Source organism: Haliotis rubra, unplaced genomic scaffold (assembly GCF_003918875.1).
Source record: "Haliotis rubra isolate DU_JTF1 unplaced genomic scaffold, ASM391887v1 Scf1410, whole genome shotgun sequence".
Taxonomy (NCBI): domain Eukaryota; kingdom Metazoa; phylum Mollusca; class Gastropoda; order Lepetellida; family Haliotidae; genus Haliotis; species Haliotis rubra.
The window spans coordinates 61,292-84,015 of record NW_025765349.1 but is presented as its reverse complement, the minus strand read 5'-3'; the positions used below and the strand labels follow the sequence as shown (position 1 = coordinate 84,015).

The following is a 22,724-nucleotide window of genomic DNA, read 5'->3' as shown; positions in this document are numbered from 1 at the left end:
ATCTTCTGTACCTGCTATAATCATATGAACTGAGGTGTAGTCCTTTAAAAAGACATTTGTAATGGGAAAGATTTCCGCCCGTAAACCCCGTTTTTTGTATTATCATTCTATGCTTAAGAATAGATGGTTTTTTTAATAAAAAAACCCTAACCCTAACCCCCCGAAATAATCCTAATAAATAGAATACATTTCAAGCGGGATTAGGGGCTGAACTCTTACCTTGTAATGTTGTAAGATTTTGAGTTTTGATGTGACTGCATGTGAGTGAATGGCGAGGTGTATGTGCTTGCATGGGGAAAGACTGTGTTTGATGATTGTGAGAATGTAGTTGTGAGTGATAGCATATATGGATTAGTGTAAGCAAGGCAGATTGAGTGAATGAATTACACTAACATTAAATTGTGCTTTGTGTTTACTCCAGTATTTGACAGGGAGGCGTCACCAACAACCATCACATTCCCTTTCAAGCTTTAAATGAATCCCTGCATGAGAATTCAGGTACAATGTACTTGCAAAGACAAAAACAAAGATATGTTATATTTGAAATACTTCTATTTCTCTCAGTGTAGCATTCATACATCAGTCTCCCAATTCTTTTTATATCAAAACCATGTGCTGATATTACCACTTGTAAAATCTACTTTCAAAAGCACATAATGTTGACCTCTGGCATTTCAGAAAGCCAGGAATTCTCACATAAATTTGGTCCCATCCAGTCTGAGTTACAATTGTGAACTTAATATTGGCTGACCATGATATGGCTACAGCAGAGGTGTGACAAAAAACCCAATACGAGCAACACCCAAAACAAACAATCCCGCCAATTACCTAGAAAATACACTTACATTTCCATTAACACACATGTCAAGGATTTGAATGCTGCCAGTCCTGGCGGTTTTACTACTGGACATCCAAACACCATGGATTTCTGTGAACAGTCATGAGCTAATCTCTATGCACCAAATACAGTGAGTGAGTTTGGTTTTATGCCGCTTTAAGCAATATTCCAGCAATATTAGGGCGGGGGACACCAGAAATGGGCTTCACACATTGTACCCATGTGGGGAATCGAACCCGGGCGAACGCTTTAACCCCTAGGGTACCCCACCGCCCATCTCCAAATACAGGGAATGGTGGCCTGTAAACCCTCAGAGGGCCAAGTGTACATTGAGCAGAAGCAACATGTCCATGTTGTTCAGGGTTCACACCTAACATGCCTAAGTTCCTTACAATCTGGCAAGGGTCATATGAGATATAGTACAGTAAAACTAAATTCCCACCCCACCCTCCAATAACTTTCAATGTATGTTACAATGTTCTTCTGCTGTAAAATGATCATCACAATCTATGTACAACATTGAGAGCACTGTTATTGTATATGATATATGTTTTGTAAGATAATAAATAATAACGGCATGATGAGTTACAAGACTGGCTGCCGCCTGAACAGAATGGGAATGGACTTTAGCCAGTTATGTGTACACAGAACACAGATGAGATGTTACCCACAGTAACCGTGTACTGACATGTTTGATATCAAATCAGACATCTTTAACATGATTATGTAAATTTATGAACTTAAGTACCTACAATTTTAATGTCTTCAGCAGTCAAACATGCAATTTGTTTTACCGTTATCCATATAGAAGTCTAAAGCAGTAATTCTGCACTGTAATCAATGAACTGCAGAGATCACCTTCGTCAAGGTGACAAGCAGCATTGGCTGGACGTACATGCTGCCAGACCCGTCAGATATAACCAATAGCAACATGAGCGCTGCTGCTTCTGTGCTGAAGTAACCACATTAACTAACATTACAAAATATGTATTAGTAGCTACACTTTGTGATGTTTCAAGCAAAAAAAACAAAAAATCAGTCACAAAACCGCTTGTACGGTACAAATATTTTGCATTATTTCTCACACAAACCATCTGTGAATTAAATAGTGAATACAACTACATTGCATTTACTTGCTGTGCCATGTTAAGTGATGTGTAAAGTTTTGATGGTTGTTTAAACTTTCAGGGTTGGCATATGAATCTATTCCTGAACACTGATGTTTGAAGATGAAGCGCTGGTGGCAGTATCAGATTCAGCAGATCAACTAATAAAGTTGTGAACAAATCCAAAATACAGCAAACTTAACAATGGTAAAATCTCACATTCATTGTAAGCTGTTGTTGTAGACAAACTTCCGCCAAACAATACGACACAACGCTCACGAAACACTCACTCCAACATCAGCACAACATTCAGTCACCATGGTAACATGTTCAATACATTAGCAAATTTTGCTGATGTGTTTGACCCAAAAAAAACATACTTGTTTCCATTTGGTTTAGCTCTTATATACACACAACAACAACATGGGGTATCATCATGATGTCTGACATATTTACAGTAAAATACTTCACTTTATAACAGCATTGCAGAAGATCCTGCAGCTGTAACTTCAAACCACCAGAAAACAATGGTTGTACATTTCATGATGGTGTGAGTTAAAACATCACACTGGCATTATTCCAGCCATATTGTGACTTCTATCACACAAACAACAGCCCTTCTTGTATGGTACACATCACTTCCCCACCTAATCCCCACTCGGTTTCAGCTTCATCACAAATAATGTCCTCTGTAGGTAAACACCAGCTGTTGATGCAAACAATGGGAACAGGAGCAGGGAAATAAAATATTTGTCACCTAACTATATTAACAATCAAAATCCCTGAAGCCCATTGTAAACTGTATGTTTTGATTCCATATTCAGCAGTTTCTTCAGATCTGAAACAAGAACACAAAGCATCAGCTTGCTGTCATGGCCCATGGACCAGTATGTGGGATAGGTAGTACACCATCTTAAATGACCTCTAAGTGTTATTTCTTTAAGTACACAAGGGAATGTCACAGCACCTTCACTCTTTGTCACAGTAATTCACAAAGGGCATGCCAAAATCAAACATGTTTAGGCAATAGTGATCAAAGATCTACATGTATTTCAATTTGCTGTGGAGCGAAATATTCTAAAGCACGACGTTAAACCCAATTTCACCTCAGCTCAATTTGCTGTGAGTGAGTTTAGTTTTACGCCGCACTCAGCACTATTCCAGCTATATGGCGGCGGTCTGTAAATAATTGAGTCTGGACCAGACAATCCAGTTATCAACAGAATGAGCATTGATCTACACCATTGGGATACGATGACATGTGTCAACCACATCAGAGAGCCTGACCATCCGTTACCATGGGTTACTAAAGATCAATTCTAACCCGGATCTTCACGGGTCGATTTGCTGTGCAGAGTTGCGTCCCTTTGATGCAGGAATTGTTCATTCCATCCAGAAACTGACTTGGCATGTTTTATTTTGTTTCAAACAAACTGAAACTTTACAGCAGGATCCATCACTCTGTCATCATAACATTGGTAATGTACACAGGCAGACTGAGGAATTATTATTATTATTGTTTGTACTCTTCAGGAATATTTTCAGATTAAAAATGCCAAATTTTCTCCTTTGGAAAGCTCTTTTTGCCATACTTTTATGAAGGATGAAACACAGTTTGTGTTGCAATACGAAACTTACCTGCTCGAACTTCTTCTGATAGTGTTCCTTTGGGGAAGTCAATATCAAACGTGATATACAGGGATCCTTTAACGTTGTTATTCTCATAGTTGGGCATCCCCTCATTGGACTTCCTCATGCGGACGCCAGGCCAGGTGATCTTGTCTCGCACAATATGAACCTGTTACACAGGCAGACAACTCTAAATCATGTCACAACATTTACACTTAAACATAGTGAAGGAGAGTACACCTTTGAAGCATGGATTGGACAGGAGATGTAGAAACATGAAGCAGATCATGGTTGTTATGGAAACATATTACCAAATTAAGCTGCATTGCAATGGAAAAAAGTTGCAGGAAATAAAATAAATTAGGTTACATGTGAAGTTTTTAAAAAATGTCAAAACCAAGAGCTTCTTTGAAAACAGTAGTAACCAGACATTTTCCCTATACGTAGCATGTTGGTAAAACTAATTGTGGGTGTGCTTGCAATGAATACCTGAACATTGCTGTGAGAGCTGGGACTTACTTTGTGACCATCCAAATGTTTGATGTCCATCTCGAACCCTGCAAGTGCATCCACCAATGATATTGTCACGTTTGTGTACAAGTCATCTCCTCGACGCTCAAACTTCTTATGTCTAAAACACATGAAATTTGTAAACATGTCAAAATGTCTCTTTCTGGTTGAAGGATATGTTTAGTTCAGTACAATATGAACAAGTGTTTGCCACTAACATGGTAATGTAAGAAGAATGAAGTATAACATATTTACTAGTTTGTATCTATTGGTCACATAGAAGATCACCTTTTGTGTGATATAGTTTATAGACATGATCACTTCTCAGGATCTTCTCCTAACTCTGACTGACTGACTGAGTTTGGTTTTACGCCGCTTTTAGCAATATTCCAGCAATATCACGGCGGGGGACACCAGAAATGGGCTTCACTTATTGTACCCATGTGGGGATTTGAACCCGGGTCTTCGGCGGGACGAGCCAACGCTTTAACCCTTAGACTACCCCACCGCCCCCTCCTAACTCTGAAGATATTTCAGGAATATAGTTGATTTGAATGTACAGACACAGATCCACACATCCACTGTCAGTATCAGTGTGTATTAGGGCTGGGACGGGTTCAAATTTTCTACCCAGGTACCCCAACCCCCATTACCCTACCCCGATACCCATTATGTAATCACCCAGTGTAGGCTTTCGACATAATTGAAGACATTCGGAGCAACGTTTAATGAGATATCGCGTTTACCTAAGTTTGAAAGGTGGTCAAAGTGTCATGGTGACCTTGAAGATAAGGGCAAGGTCACCCAAATTGACTGGTGTCTGTGTAATCCCCCAAAGTAGGCTGTCACCAAATTTGAAGATATTGCGTACAACAGTTCATGAAATACCATGTTAACAAGAATTGGGATGTGCGTACATACAGACGTATATGTACGGACGCTGCTGAATACATAGTGCTCCGTTCTGCGTAAGTGCGTAAGTGCATAAATTATTCATTTCCCCCATTCAGTGAAAACATATATTATTAATTACTTACTTAATTTGTTTTATTTTGAATCTAAGATCTCCTGGTTCGCCGTCAATATGAGGTTCACCTACAACAAAAAGTTTGGATTTACATGCAAATATGTTATTCATAATGATGATGTACATTGCACTGCTAACCCCGGATATCTCTGTGTACAAACTGGTCTCTTCTCAGTTCTTTCAAATAGAAATTGTCTATAACAATTATCAAATTTTCAAAATATGAAATATATTAATGAGTATATATAATGAAAAGGTAGCATTACACAGCTTCTGAAAGTAACGGAGACGTCCTCATGGTGAGTCCCATGTGAAGTGTACATAGTCAATACTACCGCTAAATGTTAGCAATGGTCACAACATTTCTACTGAACTCATACAAATCTGTAATAAAATGATTTGCTGCATCAATACATACCCTCGGCAACAAATGGATATTCTTGCCCGTCTCTCATGCCAGATTCAATCTCTATTTCTAACAGCTTCTCTTCAGGTACAAACCTGAAATAAACCAGAACATGTGTCCTTGAAGTTGATATATATTACTGTGTAATATTTGTAATTCTAAGATTCTGCGCTAAATGATCAAAGGCGCCGACAGTACTGTGTTGACGTCACTACGCCATTCTAGCTGCCCCCTCGTAATCAAGCGCACCCTTCGCAACAAACATTACGACATGTCAGTTGTCATTGCCTAGTACACAGAGCTACAGATACAGTTTTGGGTCATTGAGTTATGTACTCACTTGTGTTAATTAGGTATCCTAATTTTTCTTTGAGTAACCAAATAAATTGTACTCACCTCACTCAAACTCAATTGGGTATTTTGCCATTTTCCATTAAATTCGAAAATATAGTGAAGTTTAAAAGTTAATGTTTGTTATTTATATTGATCTGTAATATGAGAAACGATAAGAAAGACTGCAAGTTGTCAAGTTCATGTCCTGAAATAGAACCTCTCAGTATACTTCAGTTATTTTATCTATCCACCGGTACGCAAGCTAAGATTTGACATTTTTGTGTGTATGCACGTAAGATCACATTTATTGAGTATTTACAAAAATTCAAGAGTATTTACAAAAATTTATACAAACCTGTAGAGGTTATGAATTCTTTGAAGAAAGTCCTCCTTGGGGTACATATAAGCATTTAAATGTCCATTTTAAATCCTACGACAGTTGTAACTATATTTTTTAATAAAATATTTACAAAACAAAAAACTTGTTTTTGTCTTGTGAGACCACCCACAGGGCCCCACCGGACCCCCTACAGCCAAGAGCAGGTAACTCTCGCCGTCTACCTCGTACCTCACTTTTCATGCTGTCGTTCTGTTGAATGGACGTGCGTGGAGTTCGTTTCGAGTTTGCTCTCCTACCGATACGATGAATGTAAAAGAGTCTCAATCTGTATGTATGGTTCCTTTCTCGACGCACGGGCGTTAGCTGGACGTCATATGTTGATATTCTCATTCATCTTTTGTTGTAACTTTGCCGTGGGTTCTCTGTTTTCCAGCCATGTGGCAGGCAAAATGGCGGACCGCTCGATCGTGGTTTCCTTGCTATATGTTCTTGGTAGCTTGTAGTAGGGAGTTCATATATTATGTTTGCATATTATATGGTAGGCTTGCCTAAATTCTCTTTCTTTTCAGCGAATTTGTGGTAAGTCGTTGTTGAGTAATTTTGATAATGTTCGTTTCGTATCACTCAACTTTACTCTATCACTAGTATGTACACGCAGGTTTGGCTAGCCTTTTTTCTGCTTTGCATTGTATGTTTAGTATTTAAATGGCTGTAGCTTGTAGCATTTAAATATCGCCCGTGCGGGTTATTCTTGCTATTTACTTGTGTTTATGTGTTTGCTGCTTCACAGTTCCTGCTAGTAACACTGGCGTGGTTCTGTTTGTTGCAGTTTAAGCCCTGTGCGTTGTGCCGTGCACACTACCGCCACAGGATGGTTATAAAGTGTGCCTCCGGTGTTTAGCCGAGGACGTTCACGACGATCAAGGATGCTCATAATAAACTCCCTTGCGTCAATATTCCTCTTACATTATGTCGTGTTATGATACATATTTCATACGTTTCCACACAACGTGGCTCGTAGGCCGAGGTTGTGTTTTTTGTCTGGGTGTCTGCGCCTCACCCGCATTCTTTCAGGCACACAGATTTTATGTTTTTCACTAATCAGCTTCAGGCGGGGGATAATATTTGATGAAAGGTTTCTACGGAAATCCCTTTAACTATATTTTTTAATAAAATATTTACAAAACAAAAAACTCGTTTTTGTCTTGTGAGACCACTCCTACAGGGCCCAAACGGACCCCCTACAGCCAAGAGCAGGTAACTCTCGCCGTCTACCTCGTACCTCACTTTTCATGCTGAACGTGTCAGACAGAATGAGGGGAGGCGGGTGGCCGTACCCCAAGGAGGACTTTCTTCAAAGAATTCATAACCTCTACAGGTTTGTATAATTCTTTTTCAGAAGAAGTCCTCCTTGGGGTACATATAAGCATATGAAAGACTCCCAAAGATATTAGAGACGGGAGTGGCATTCTGTCTGGCAACAACTAAACCCGTGGTGGAGTGCAATCTACAACCGATACGGAAATAGAAAAAACACCTACCGAGCCATCTGACCGCTGATGCCAATCAGACGGGGGCGTGAACTAGAGAGCCCAAGCTTATATGTCAATTGGCTCAAATCAATTATGACATAAAACCCCACCCCGAACCATTACAATGGAAAGGAATGTATGGGGACATGCCGAAACAACTCCCAACCCTAATATAGCCCCAGCCAGACAAGCGTGGTGAGAGGTATAAGGGTAGGGAAAGCGTAAAAATTTAAACGCTAAAAAGCCAATAACCCAGGAGTCGAGCTAATAAGTACTGCAAACTAATGCTCGAATGCACCCCCTCCTGTTTGGAAGAGGGATTGCCGGGACCTCGATAAAACCCAGAGAAATTATTAGCCTCGCTAAAATCTTTCTGAGGAAATCGAACGAGTACAAACGCCATGCATTGTACGAGTGAAAAACAGGATAAAACACCCCCACCAAATACTCTCGGCGTGAGGAGGGTAAGTGTAGACCACCATCCCACAAAGCTGATTAACACAGACTCCCAAATACCGAAGTCTCAGGAAGAGGGAAAAAACTAAGCGTACAAAAATCCCCTGAATAGCGAAAAGCGTAGCCGAACATGCGTTGGCTCACCATTACACTAACCTGGTCACGTGACATGCGGCTCGAAGAGAGGCATACCAAACAGTGCCCCGTGGGGGGTTCGTACCCAATTCCGTCGCAGGACGGGTTAATAGCATATGACTGGTTAAAGCGTTCAAAACGGACACCGCCCTCTTGAAGAGGGCGTAAGGGACGTATGTACACCCAAACCCGACCCAACCTGAAAGGATGGTAAGGCTAATACGATGCAGTGATATGAAATATATCGACATTGAACACAGAACCGATACCAATGACCAGTTACTAACTTGGTCAGGGTGGAGAGAACCGAAAGACTGAACCGAGCACGATCCTTAGAATGCGTGTCAAGTTGGTAATGGCGAATGAAGGTGTTCTGCCGGCTCCAAAGAGCGACAGAACCGATCTCTTCATTTGAGCAGTGCCGCTGTGTATTGCCAACAAAGCGGCATCTGCCCTACCCAGTCTGTAGGGGAGAGAGAGAGAGAAAGAGAGAGGTTAACCTTATCATTGTAACCGAACAATTACGGAAACAAGCCAACGAGATAAAGTGCGCTTGCTAGCAGACTCCTCAGTCTTCCCGCCACCAAACAGAACACATGGGTACCCGTACGGATCCCTTTTGTTCGTTCGTGACAGTCACGGGTGAGCAATCGAAAGATTGGTCCCCGGTGTGGAAGGCTGGGTAAGGGGTGGACGTGCGATATGAGCAGTCACGTGGAAAGCAATATCGCACTGAGAGTGGTAGGTATCCGGGAGGCGAATACGGACATGATCAGTATAAAATACTGTCAGTGTCGGGTCAGTGGGAATCGCATGGATGTACCTGACCCTTCTACCAGAGCTCACCACAACAAGTAAAGTCGTCTTCCACGTCAACAAGTGAAGTGAGAGAGACGATATACTTGAAAAATTAGGGCCAGACAGCCAATTGAGAATAAGTGGCAATTTTAAGGTGGGCTGTGTCGCCGCCCAGGCGGTCGAACCCTGTTCATGCCAGCTACGACGCGATGTACGAGAGGATGCTGCCTAGGCAGAGCACCTTCGCACGAAGTGTGAAATGTGGAAATAGTCATGGAGTACCCGGGAATGGTGGAGGTCATAAGGCTCTCAACCAAAACGAGGTTATAGTAACTCCAATATCCGAACTAAATCCGCAGAATAGGGATTATGAAATCCCCCTATCTGCAAACCAGCGTGCCCTACCTATCAACACACTGAACGGGTGTCGAATCCCGCCTCGAAGCCAGAATTGTGTCTGCAACAGTTGCAGGAATTCTGCATGTCTGGGTGTTATACCCGACAGAGGCCAAGCCACCCAGTGAATCCGAGGATTCGGGTGTGGCACCCCGTTCAGAGTGAGAATGTCTGGCCGAAAAGGTAATTCGAATCCCGGCGTGCGGGATCGAACACCAACCTAACTGCTGTCAATTACAGCACATTGATGTGCAGGTTGTGACTTCGTCGCCAAGAGACTGCAGGTCGCCCAGAACATCGCCCTAACCCGGTAGGAATGTATCTGGCTGGACTGAGAGCGACGGTGTCTCCAGGGGTGGGGACCCTCAGAGAGACGCCTGACGTCTGTCCATCTGACTGCATGAGGTTGACAATTCCGCCCAGTTTCGTAAGATTGACCAACACTGATAGTGAGGTCCCCAGACTCAATAGTTATTCTAAAACCACATTGAGCCAGTCGCCTAGGTACGGTTGACAACACCGGCACTGCGATCTGGCTATCTGAGCTGTAATAAACCTCAATTTGGTGAACACCCTTGGCACCGTAATGTAGCCTAAGGGAAGCACACTAAACTGGTAATGCGTCCCGTCAAACAAGAACCGAAGGTAAATCTTGAAATCAGGGTGCAATGGAACAAGGAGGTACGCGACCTCGAGGTCGATTGACGTGCGCCAATCCCCTGTCGACAGATGAGATCACCGAGTGCGGTGTCTCCATCTTCAAGGACAGTACCTCTATTAACTTGTTCAGCTCTCAGATGAGAATGGGTCTGAACATTCCGTTCTTAATGGCAACGATGAAATAAATGGAGTCAAACCCCACATTTTCCTGACCATTGGAAACCACCACGCTGGTTGCCTTGCCCAGCCGAGACTGGATCTCGGCACGGAGTATTTTCGCCGTCTCCGGGTAAGCTGACACTGGAGTGTGTCGCTCCGACCGGGGATTGCGGCAGAATACAGTAAACCCCAGCAGTCGGCAACTTAACCTTTGCCGGTGCCTGGGCACCTGAGGAATTAACGAGAAGCTCGACAGACTTCCGTATTCCTCGAAACAGTCCCGGGTGTCATAGGCCCATAACCGCACTCATCATTTGGCTGGCACAGCTACAATGCAGTCCCTAGCCAGATGAGAGTTGACCTCAGTCAGATGCCGCCGACGAAAAAATACCACCGACGCTCTCTCCCCTTTCCACCAGCTCCCTCAGCAGAGCTGAGAGATGCGCCGAGTGGAGCATACAGCGTTGAGCTGTTAAGGGGAAAGAACGGCAGACTGACGACAGAGTGTGAGGCCTTGTCCCGTATGCCTTGCTGGAAGCAGGCTTCTCTCCAGGAGGCGAACTCCAACGGTTCGGGTATTCGACGTGGACAACACCCGAGGCAACACAGCCGCGATTCTATCTCGCACTTGCCTCAGGGACGAACCTACCCAGTGGTAAGGTCAAAGTAGCGAAATGAGCCGAAGCTCAAATTGACTTGTCCAATGTACGAGCCTGAACCCCGGTTCCGAGGCACATGTGAGAAGCCTGACAAATCAAGGTTTCACAAGCACTCAGACAGACCTCGGAGCGTCGAGGTGACCAACACACCCGATAGCATCTTGGTCAAGACGTCGATAGACATCAGGCCGAGAGCTGAACTACCGGCGCCGGGAATCTGCACCCTACCAGTGCCGAAGCCTGGGTCGGTGCTACCCACGGGGTTCAGAGAATCCGCGGGGCCGAAGCTCAGCGGTTCTAGACCGAACCCCGATCCCGAGACACCTAGGAGTAGCCAGTCAGGGCACCAGACGAAGACAGGGTGAAACCTGCATCGCCGGCGCCAGGCGCCTGTGACAAACCTGAACCTGACGGAGCCCTGACATCACGCTATCAATCATCGACTGCCGAAGCATATGCTGCTGAAATAGTGAAGCAATTGAGTCAATATTTAAGGCAGCAACATTGTTTGCGGGAGAACGATAAAGGGATTTCCGTAGAAACCTTTCATCAAATATTATCCCCCGCCTGAAGCTGATTAGTGAAAAACATAAAATCTGCGTGCCTGAAAGAATGCGGGTGAGGCGCAGACACCCAGACAAAAAACACAACCTCGGCCTACGAGCCACGTTGTGTGGAAACGTATGAAATATGTATCATAACACGACATAATGTAAGAGGAATATTGACGCAAGGGAGTTTATTATGAGCATCCTTGATCGTCGTGAGCGTCCTCGGCTAAACACCGGAGGCACACTTTATAACCATCCTGTGGCGGTAGTGTGCACGGCACAACGCACAGGGCTTAAACTGCAACAAACAGAACCACGCCAGTGTTACTAGCAGGAACTGTGAAGCAGCAAACACATAAACACAAGTAAATAGCAAGAATAACCCGCACGGGCGATATTTAAATGCTACAAGCTACAGCCATTTAAATACTAAACATACAATGCAAAGCAGAAAAAAGGCTAGCCAAACCTGCGTGTACATACTAGTGATAGAGTAAAGTTGGTGATCTGAAGCGAACATTATCAAAATTACTCAACAACGACTTACCACAAATTAAGCTGAAAGAAAGAGAATTTAGGCAAGCCTACCATATAATATGCAAACATAATATATGAACTCCCTACTACAAGCTACCAAGAACATATAGCAAAGGAAACCACGATCGCTAGCGGTCCATGTTTTGCCTGCCACATGGCTGGAAAACAGAGAACCCACGACAAAGTTACAACAAAAGATGAATGAGAATATCAACATATGGCGTCCAGCTAAGCCGTCGTAGAAAGGAACCATACATACAGATTGAGACTCTTTTACATTCATCATTATCGGTGGGAGAGCAAACTTCGAAGCGAACTCCACGCACGTCCATTCAACAGAACGACAGCATGAAAAGTGAGGTACGAGGTAGACGGCGAGAGTTACCTGCTCTTGGCTGTAGGGGGTCCGGTGGGGCCCTGTAGGGGTGGTCTCACAAGACAAAAACAAGTTTTTTGTTTTGTAAATATTTTATTAAAAAATATAGTTACAACTGTCGTAGGATTTAAAATGGACATTTAAATGCTTATATGTACCCCAAGGAGGACTTCTTCTGAAAAAGAATCAAGCGTACTTGTACGCACTAGACTGAATAGAAATTGAGTTTTCACATAAATATTTGCGTAATTTACGCAGATCTGCAGCTTATCTGTACCTCTGAGTACCGTCTCCTACAGTACAACTACAGATACAACAATAGAATAGCATGTCATTAGACCTGAACTAGGATTGTTAATGTAGGTCAGCGACACAATCGGTTTTCAATGTGTTTTCTGCCTTAGATTTATCAGCGGAAAGTATTTAATAAGGCATCTTAGAAAAGAAACGCAGTTCACTTGACCCCCATGTACGCTCTGAAAGTGATGCACCTTAGGGACCTGAAGTAAAGACTTGCCTGTCTCAAAGGCCATTACTACATCACAGAGGTGATACGGTTGTGCCAATGACACACTGATATGTGAGGACCTTGTTGACCAGGAAGGTGGCTCACACTGCCAATACCAGGAGGTGGATATAGCATTTCTCACAAGGTCATTCATGGGTTGTTCCAAAAATAAACATATCATCATACCTGTTGTCGATACTTGAACTTGTCACATGTTGAATGTCACCGTCCTGCACTGATGTCACAGACTAGTGCATCGCTAATGTCACCGATATGTCTCTCCAGTTACTGACCTGTACATCACCGTCTCTCCAGTTACTGACCTGTACATCACCGTCTCTCCAGTTACTGACCTGTACATCACCGTCTCTCCAGTCACTGACCTGTACATCACCCTCTCTCCAGTTACTGACCTGTACATCACTGTCTCTCCAGTTACTGACCTGTACATCACCGTCTCTCCAGTTACTGACCTGACATTTGGGCACTCGTCACAGACTTGCTGCTGCATCATCTGGAACCTCCCTGGCCCCAGCTGCTGTGTCACCATCTCCATCCTACAGTTGCATTTCCTCGTTCCTTTAGCAGGTTTCGCAACAGGCTTGTATCTCACCACCTGGGTACAACACACTTCTGATAATGTTTGTCTCCAGGCATGAGGTTATTAGATATCACTTCCAACCTGGATTTGGTTGTAAAAAGTGTTTTTATGAGATATGCTTTTGTGAATATACATGAATCTGATCTTAAGTTGGTTGGTTGGCTTCTTGTTTAACACCACACTCAATATGGCAGCATTCTGTAATTGTTGAGTCTGGACCAGACAATCCAGTGATCAACAGCATGAGCATCGATCTACGCAATTGGGATATGTCATCCAAGTCAGCCTAACCACCCGATCACGTTAGTTGCCTCTTATGACAAGCATGGGTTGCTGAAGAACTATTCTAACCTGGATCTTCATGGGTTGATCTGAGGATGTTTTGTAAATGCTGGTTATTGATTTTGACTGTAATGTTCTCTGAGTTATGTGATTGTTGATCCAGGAATTGTACAGTAACACAATGCCACAGGTTGGATTACACTCTGAACACACAGGGCATGTTTCCATAGTAACTACATTTTACCTTCCTTCAGCTATCCACCTTGTCACTAAAAAACACTTTCTCATGAAAATTAACTCTTGGAGATATAAACCAGGTTGTAAACAATATGTACTTGGCACAATATGACAACTCATGCGGATGGGGAAATCTTATTTCCCCTCTTTTTAAAACCCAAACCAAACTTCTAAGTATAATTTGTTTCTGCTCCCCTCACCTCAACAAAGTTGCCCGAGTAGAGTTCCTCCAGCGTGACGTCCAGGTCCATGATGACATCACCTCCTTTAGGAACCTCTTGCTCTTGCTCCTTCATACCAAACCCAAAGCCAAAGTCACCAAAGAAACTGTCAAGAAATATTTAACTGTTATGTCAAGAAATCTTCTGAATACTAGAGATGTCACGATACATAAGTGTCATGAATTGATACATATCACGATACCCATGTCACGATTCGATACCTATGACAATACCTATTTTGCATAAATTAAGTTACATTTTGAACATTAATATTGTATATTGTAATTTATTCTCAGAGATTAAAAAGTTCTAATTTCCCATCTTTGTGCATTAAAACTAATCATTTACAACTCTCATAACATAAAAAACACGATACAATTGCAAAATGTAAATGATACATAAACATATTTAAACCGACACTTTCAAAATTGTATTGTCTTAGAAAAAGTAGCGATGTATCGTGGCATCCCTACTGAAATCCATAGTATAAAATGGATAACAAGAGCACACCAGCATGTGCACTGTTAATGTGGAGTTGGCAGAACTTTGCAGAGAATAGTTTTTACCTGGAAAAGGGATCTCCTCCCATGTCACCTTTCGAGAGTCCCTCTTCCCCATGGCGATCATACACCTTCCTCTTCTCCTGATCTGACAAAACCTGTGGAGAGTCGGCAGTGGTTACAGTCACACCGATTCATCCATTTGTGTCAAGATCGTTTAGTTGAGGGTCAAAATCGGGTTTCAATCGACTTGCAGAAATAACAATAAAGAACTGGTAGGTGTCATCAGTGATGATCGATAGGCCAATCATCCATGATTATGTTTACATTAAGTTTTAATCGATTGCATGCTATGGTAGCGTAGCGGTCAGCAAAGCAGGCGGGTGGGGTACACCGAATTGTCCGGCCTTGTCATAATGTATTGTACTGTGAGGCATTTCGAATCGAGGTCATCTCAATTTTTTTTTTTTAAATTCAAAATCTTTAATCCTTGCAAAGACACGAGGGCCTGTGATTTTGACCCTCAACTAAACGATCTTGTCACAATTGAATGAAGATATGTCCGGACAAAATGGGGGTGTGGTCGAAGCAAGCCCTCTGATTGGTTGATACTTGCAAATCTGCACATTCTTTGTAATTCGCTGGAATTTTTCCTTTCGTTGACTGCTTAATGTAAGAATATTTTTCGAGCAATGACTTCTCAAAAGAAAGTATCAGTTGTAAATGTCTCCTTAACAAGCATCAACCAACCAGAGGGCTTGCTTCAACCACACCCCCATTTTGTCAGGACATATCGTCAGCCATTTGTGTCAAGATTGTTTAGTTGAGGGTCAAAATCGGGTTTCAATCGACTTGCAGAAATAACAATAAAGAATTGGTAGGTGTCATGATTGGTGATCGATAGGCCAATCATCCATGAATATGTTTACATTAAGTTTTAATCGATTGCATGCGATCGTAGCGTAGCAATCGGCAAAGCAGGAGGGTGGGGTACACTGAAGTGTCTGGCCTTGTGATAATGTATTGTACTGTGAAGCATTTCGAGTCGGGGGTCATCTAAAAAAAATATTTTTCTTAATCTTTAATCTTCGCAAGACACGAGGGCCTGTGGTTACAGTGACTCAACAAACTTGTATGGCACTCTGACGAACATTATATCACAGAGCCGATGTTGTTGAAATGGGGGCGTGTTGCGTGGCCGACATTTGTACCAAATAGACATGCAGAGAGGTGTGCCAGGCCGACTTGCTGGTGTCCTTTGAAGTTAGTAATGCCAATTATCATTGTTTTGATACTAAGGGGTTGCCTTGCCATTTCAGGGAATTAAGCTAACGACGAGTTCACCACTTTGGTTTAAATAACAAGTTCACAACTTACTGAAGTTACTTTGGAAAGGTTTTGAGTTCACCACTTTAATGAACGCTAAGTCCATTCCGTCCCTACGTGGAGGAAGTATATTTAGTGCATCAAGGTTACATGTTTAAGAGTAATCCTGGGAATGTATGTTGAAGACCTGTCCTGCAAGACTGTCAATTTAGTGTCAGCAGGAAACCTTATCTTGACCAAGCAAGAAGGTCATAACCATAACAGGTAGATGTTAATATAAAAGTAAGGTGGTAGAAATATATATATCTAATATTTGCTTTCCTATCTTAATTTGAATTTTGTTAAGGTTATGATAACATTTATGTACAACACTTATCAGCCTATTTCCTCTCTCACGCCATAATAAAAAATTTCCAATTCCTTTAAACAGGTGAAAGAGACCATCAAGGACCTTGCTACCAAGTCCACCAGCCCTCTTGGCCACCAAAGAAAAGGAAGTATCGAAATTTGGACACCTGCTTCTTGACCCTCAAGGAGAGACTTCAGACTAGCTGCAACACTACAATGCAGTTTGTGGATGAAGTTACTGCATGTCTGCACTTTAATTGAAATATATGAGTGAGTGAGAGAGTGAGTTCAACGCTGCTGCTTTAACAATATTCCAGCAATATCTCGACGGCGGACACCAGAAAATAGGCTTCACACATTGTACCCATGTGGGGAATCGAACCCGGGTCTTCAGCGTTACGAGCCAATGCTTTAACCACTAGGCTACCCCTACGCCCCTTAAAATGTATGAAATATATGTGAGGTGCTTAAAATAAATGTATGTAACGTATGAAAATTGTTTAAAAATCAATGTAATGTATGAAAAGTGCTTGTAATTTTTTTAAATGATTTAAACCCCCCTGCCATTGTTTCACCAATTCTTTTAGAATTGGCAATGGTGAAATGTTGCGCCTGACCGACTTGCTAGAAGGGGCTGAAACCTACAAATTAACCTGATTGTCCGCCTGGCAGTACCTCACAGTTTAAAACTGAAGTCAGAACTCTCTCCTACCAAGCCATACCACATCAGACTGAAGTTTCCTTATACCACAACTGGCCAAATAGTGTACTCTTGGAACACCTTCCCATAAACAGGATAAAATATCCCAATTATCTGACTGCCCATGTGCAAAGAAATCTAAACAACGGAACAACTAGCCAATCAGTTTGCAGCAAAATGGTCTAATTCTCAGTGAATCATTGAATATTGTCCTACACAGCTTTTAGGAATATTTCCTGGGTACTAGCGGACTTTATCAAGCTTACTGTAACCATTTTGTTCTATCTAATGATAACTATAATGTGTTGTATCCAGAGTTGAAGGAAAGATGTATTTAATTTGTCAGTGATATGGTTATTGGTCACAGTCGTGATAAATGTCAACTTGGTCAAAAATAATTTTGCTATTGTTTCGCCGAATTGTTTAATATATTCATGACCCAGCCCTCCACACACACACGCACGCACACACACCATTATTATGTGGACATTACCATGTTAGAAAATGTGCAACAAGATGAGGGCTTATCGTAATCACCTCGTATGCAGCGCCGAGATCCTGGAATCTTTCTGCAGCCTCAGGGTCATCTCTGTTCTTGTCAGGATGAAGCTCCCTGGCCAACTTCCGGTATGCTTTCTTGATCTGATTTGTTGTGGCTGACTTGGACACGCCCAAAATGTTGTAGAAGTCTCTCCTGGAACAAAAGAATCATTGACGATGATACATAAAGCCATACTTCATACTTAATTCTTTCACTTGTAGATGTCAAATGAAAAGCAGCAGACTGACACTTCAAGTACACATTAAATTAATATATTTACTGTTATAAAACATGATAAATCAAGCTGACCGTTTGAAATTTAAACTTAATTTGTTATCATTTTGACAAAGTCTTCAAATACTAACTGGTCATAACACAAAAGATATTCTGGAAATTCGAAGATGCAAAGTACTTCATTCCCAACACAATGCAACTGGTGTTAGGTGAGGTGAAATTGGGTTTAACGTCGTGCTTGAGAATATTTCGCTCATATGACGACGTGCATGCGTGTGTATGTGTATGTGCGGCTGCTTGCACTAGCCCAGACTTAAGCTGGTTTTATAGTGCTAGCTCACTGAGATACCATGCCGTAGTGAAGCATGAATACCCTACTCAGACACATTATACTGACTCCGAGCCAACCAGTCCTTGTTGTACCCATTAATGCCGAGAGCCAGGCAGGGACCAACAAGTACAATATTTAACGTCTTTTGGTATGACGCGGTTGGGGATCGAACCCGCGACCTTCCGCTCTCCAGGCGGACAATCTAACCACTACACCACGGAGGCGGTCGCAACTGGTGTTAAGTTCATTGAATGTCAATATTGTCAATACTTAAAAAAACAGAATAATTAAAAAATAAAATAACCATGTTCTGGTGGACTCCTAGTATCAACAGAGAAATTAGGACAATAAGACAGCTGGGGATGATTTAACCATATGACATACTATAGTACTGTCGGAAATAGAAAAAAACTGTTTTTAGGCTCTTACTCTGTATCCCTAAAATTTACACAACTGCAAATAGCATATGTCGAAATAACCCACTTCAGCCTTACTTGGTATTCAGTGGGATGTGTAATAGGATATCCAGAAAAGCATGTTTACTCGTAAAATAGGGCAAAACTTAGAACAAATACGAATAGCCGCTGAAAACAATAGATCAGACTATAGATGGCAATTAAGTCGCTCAGCCAGGTATGATGACGGACCGTCGACTCACCTGGCATGAAATGCATGTGCTGCCTACAGGCGCCCCAAGGGTCATCTCAAAGATATGTTGTGCTTTTTCATGTGTGTTGACTATGCCTCATCTATTGATTAACAGCTTAAGTGTCTTTCTTTCATAAAGTTTATGTTGAGATATGTAGAAGAGTTTGATACCTGATAACCATAAATGTCTCAAAATATATAGGTGGCATGACCACCCGATCGCGAAGATCGACAGGACTGGATATTATTTGTAAATTGTTATGAGATGCCGTGTACTTCCCCAGTATAATTGCCCTAAAGGATTATCGTATCTTAGCTGATATCTCTATCCCCAAGCCCGACCCCAACGATCGTCCGCGACACCCGTCCAGGTTTTGCTTTTGAGACGAACCCTCCAATCTGTTTCTTTTTATAGTGACAGTGAGACTCCATGGTAGCTACATCCTTAATAGTTTCAGCATGAAAGTTATTATTTTTTACGCCAGCTATCGTTTATAATGAAGCTACGTCTAATTTCAAATTCGTCACTTAAAAAGTGTCCTTTATAATACAATATCATCGCACACTAGTTTGCATACAGCCATGGTCTGTTCCAAATGATTCGTTTTGGACTTACAAAAAAATCGCATTGCTCATTTCTGCACTAATCTCTCCTCAGTAAAGTCCTTTTTCTACGTTTCTTGTGTCCCTACCATTGAGACTGTAGTTAGGCCGAACTTAGTTTAAGAGATATTTCACACTTGCACATATCAACTACATAAATTGTAGAGATAAATGAGAAAATACAGTTTCTTTCTATTTCCGACAGTACTATAGTCTCAATGTAGAAAGTTGAAGTACATCTGGCAAATCGTGAACTGTCTGCAGGAAGCCTTATTGATTTGTGATAGGTTTGATTTACAGCTGCCCAGGTGTCTCTTCACACTGTTCCTGACTACATACAATCACCCACTGTCGACCCAGAGGAGTCACAGCGTGGGCAGAGCTACAAGTACACAAGTGTTATAATGCTCATTAAACATCTCACATCATACATTTGTAAAACGTACAGATGGGATGTTTAGGAGAAGTATTTCTGTCCTGTCCACCAGGTCCTAAGATTCAAAATACATGCTGACATGTAATAAGATGTAATCAGATTCCTGTAGGACATTTGTAGTGATGTTTAAGATGTATTAGAGAAATATACATGTTAGATAGCACAGAATTTTCTGGTCATTCTTGGCAACCAACATTCTGATTGGTCCCAAGTCTTCATGTTAACAATGACCTATAAAAGGTTCACATGGTAAGGAAGAGAGTTGTTGAATGTACTTTAACTTATTCATTCTGTCTAAACAATCTTCAGTACAGATAGCGACTACCAAGCAAGTGATCAAAAGTATAAGTGCATGGTCATATAGACTTTAGATTAACAACCACAAAAACTGACTTTCAACAGTTGGATGCAAAGCGCTCCAACGTAACAAATGTTTATTACCAACTTCATCGAGTTATTAGCACCTGTAAGATGACAGTTATAGTCTTCCAACCATAATTTCAAATGGCAAAATTCAGTTTTGCTGAAAAAGTGTTGAAACAATGCAGTTCAGTGGTACCTCTTATATAGAACTAGCTGGTTCAGACTGCCAGCTGTGGCTTCTCAGATTCTGCATGCCCATTTGTCGTAAAATATACACAAGGCACCATACTCCTTTACCATCAAGAACCCCTTTATGACACAATGAGTCATGTGCACCTAGGCCATATAGCTTTTGCAACCCACAAAATAGTAACATAACAAACAGATACAATTCAAGAACTATACTTTAATACTGCTTCATTGATCTCTTAAGACCCATACAAATCAATAGGGTAAACATTGCGAGGCAGGGATTAGGGACCAAGGCTAAACCTAACCCTGAAGAAAATTAAAACTGCCCCACCTAACAGTACATTCAACCGACCATCACGAAATTAGGATACGTTCGGTGAATTGAAAGAAACTCAAAACGAAATAGTCTTATTGAAACATCTGAAAAATAGTTTGTATCTTCAATTCTTAGAAAAACATTTAACCGAAAATAGAAACTGTTCACATATATGGAGACAATTAACATATAAATACAAGAAATGTACAACGTAAATAAACAACACGAACTGCAGATTCTCTGTACACGTGGGCCAATGGCATTTGAGCACGCATTCATTCCACCGGCATCAAGTTTAAAACATTCTTCAGAACAAAATCATACTGAAAAAAAATATTTAAACTCACAGAACATGACACTAAAGTCATGCCATTGACGACCACAACACTATGAATATTCTTACCCTGCCAGAACTTGTATTATCAGAAATAAAACGGTGACAGCGACAACACTCCACGATACAGACGACGCCATGTTTATACTTCCTGAACTGACGAGATGCATCCTGGGTAAGATGAGTTTTTCAGGTGACTGCGTTTTGGCGATGCAGTAAGTGTATATAGAAACACTAAATACAAATATAATGTCATTGTGTTTGTTTATTCCCAGTAGAGGGATTCACGCCAAAACACACACTCATTTGATAACCTCTTATGATACCGGATTGCACAACAACGAAATGCTCCTACCACCAGAGACCATATAATAGATCTATTATATGGTCTCTGCTACCACTAACAAGAATACGGCGACATGTCTTCATTCAAATGTTCCCCAAGTATTTAGTTGAGTTGAGTTGGGCTTTACGTCACATCGGCATTATTCCAGCCATATAGTGACGAGAACAAGTATGCATTAATAAACATTGTAAGTACAGAGTCAAAATGAGTTTTATTTCAAAAACATATATTCATTACATTGTCATTTAGAGACAGAAAAAGGCACAGCACTAAATTCACAGGCAGGCAATTTGTTAGTCACATTACACAGTTTCAATTTATGATACAGATCAACTTCCCTCAGGTAGTTCATTATCAGATGAGCGCTCACACGGGAGAACAGATCTTTCAGGTTTCTTGCATCATACTGTGAGTCCCTTGCAGACGATAAGTCCACACAGTCAAGCAGAATATGCTTGATGGTGAAAACATCATCGCAAGAGACACGCGTGTGTGTGTGTGTGTGTGTGTGTGTGTGTGTGTGTGTGTGTGTGTGTGTGTGTGTGTGTGTGTGTGTGTGTGTGTGTGTGTGTGTGTGTGTGTGTGTGTGTGTGTGTGTGTGTGTGTGTGTGTGTGTGTGTGTGTGTGTGAGACCCGGCAACCAGCAGAGGACGATGTCACATTGGCCAGTAGAAAGGTCGTTGTAAAGTTCTAAAATGTCCAGAATGATTGGGTGACTTGAAGTAACATTTTGAAGTGCTTGAAGGCAAGATAATGAATCTGTAAAAACGATGAAGTTTTTGGAATGTTTTTGCTGTTTAATGTAGGTCAAAGCTGAGAAGATAGCTTTGGCCTCGGCAGTGAAAATGGAACTGTTGTCGGGAATCCTAGAGGAGACAGTCTTGGACTGTAGCACTGGCAACTTGGCCCTCATCCTTGGATCCGTTTGTGAAAATGGATCTATGGGTGTCATACTTGGAACGTAACTGGTTGTATTCCTGCTGGAACACCAAAGGATTTGTTTCGGACTTTTTGAGTTTAGTGAGGGTAAGGTCGACCTGTGGTTTCACCATCTGCCAGGGTGGCGAAGATAGGAGTCGGTAAGGTGCTATGATATTGAGATTAATTTTAGCTGCAGATATGTGTGGATGAATTCTGATTCCAAGTGGTGGAACCAGGCTTGGCAGTTTGGGAAACAGGTTTTCATAGAGAGGGTTGAAAACACAATTG

At 41.8% G+C, this 22,724-nt stretch overlaps 1 protein-coding gene across 1 annotated transcript; it reads right to left on the bottom strand.

Annotated features, from left to right (window-relative positions):
* Positions 1-534: 534 nt before the first annotated feature.
* On the bottom strand, positions 535-21,320 carry LOC124269019 (dnaJ homolog subfamily B member 11-like). The gene is made up of 10 exons (XM_046704047.1): positions 21,239-21,320; positions 17,709-17,865; positions 14,864-14,955; positions 14,277-14,403; positions 13,430-13,572; positions 5,529-5,611; positions 5,121-5,178; positions 4,093-4,204; positions 3,583-3,742; positions 535-2,782 (listed from the first exon to the last, which is right to left on the bottom strand). Exons 1-10 carry the CDS (start codon positions 21,307-21,309, stop codon positions 2,718-2,720), a joined length of 1,068 nt encoding a protein of 355 aa, XP_046560003.1. The 5' UTR covers positions 21,310-21,320; the 3' UTR covers positions 535-2,717.
* Positions 21,321-22,724: the final 1,404 nt, after the last annotated feature.

Coding starts and splice junctions, on each gene's coding strand:
- LOC124269019 (XM_046704047.1), bottom strand. CDS start 21,309: ATGGCGTCGTCTGTATCGTGGAGTGTTGTCGCTGTCACCGTTTTATTT. Junction 14,404..14,863: donor GGAGGAGATCCCTTTTCCAG/GTAAAAACTATT, acceptor ATTTCTTGACAG/TTTCTTTGGTGACTTTGGCT. Junction 2,783..3,582: donor ATCAGAAGAAGTTCGAGCAG/GTAAGTTTCGTA, acceptor TTCTTGTTTCAG/ATCTGAAGAAACTGCTGAAT.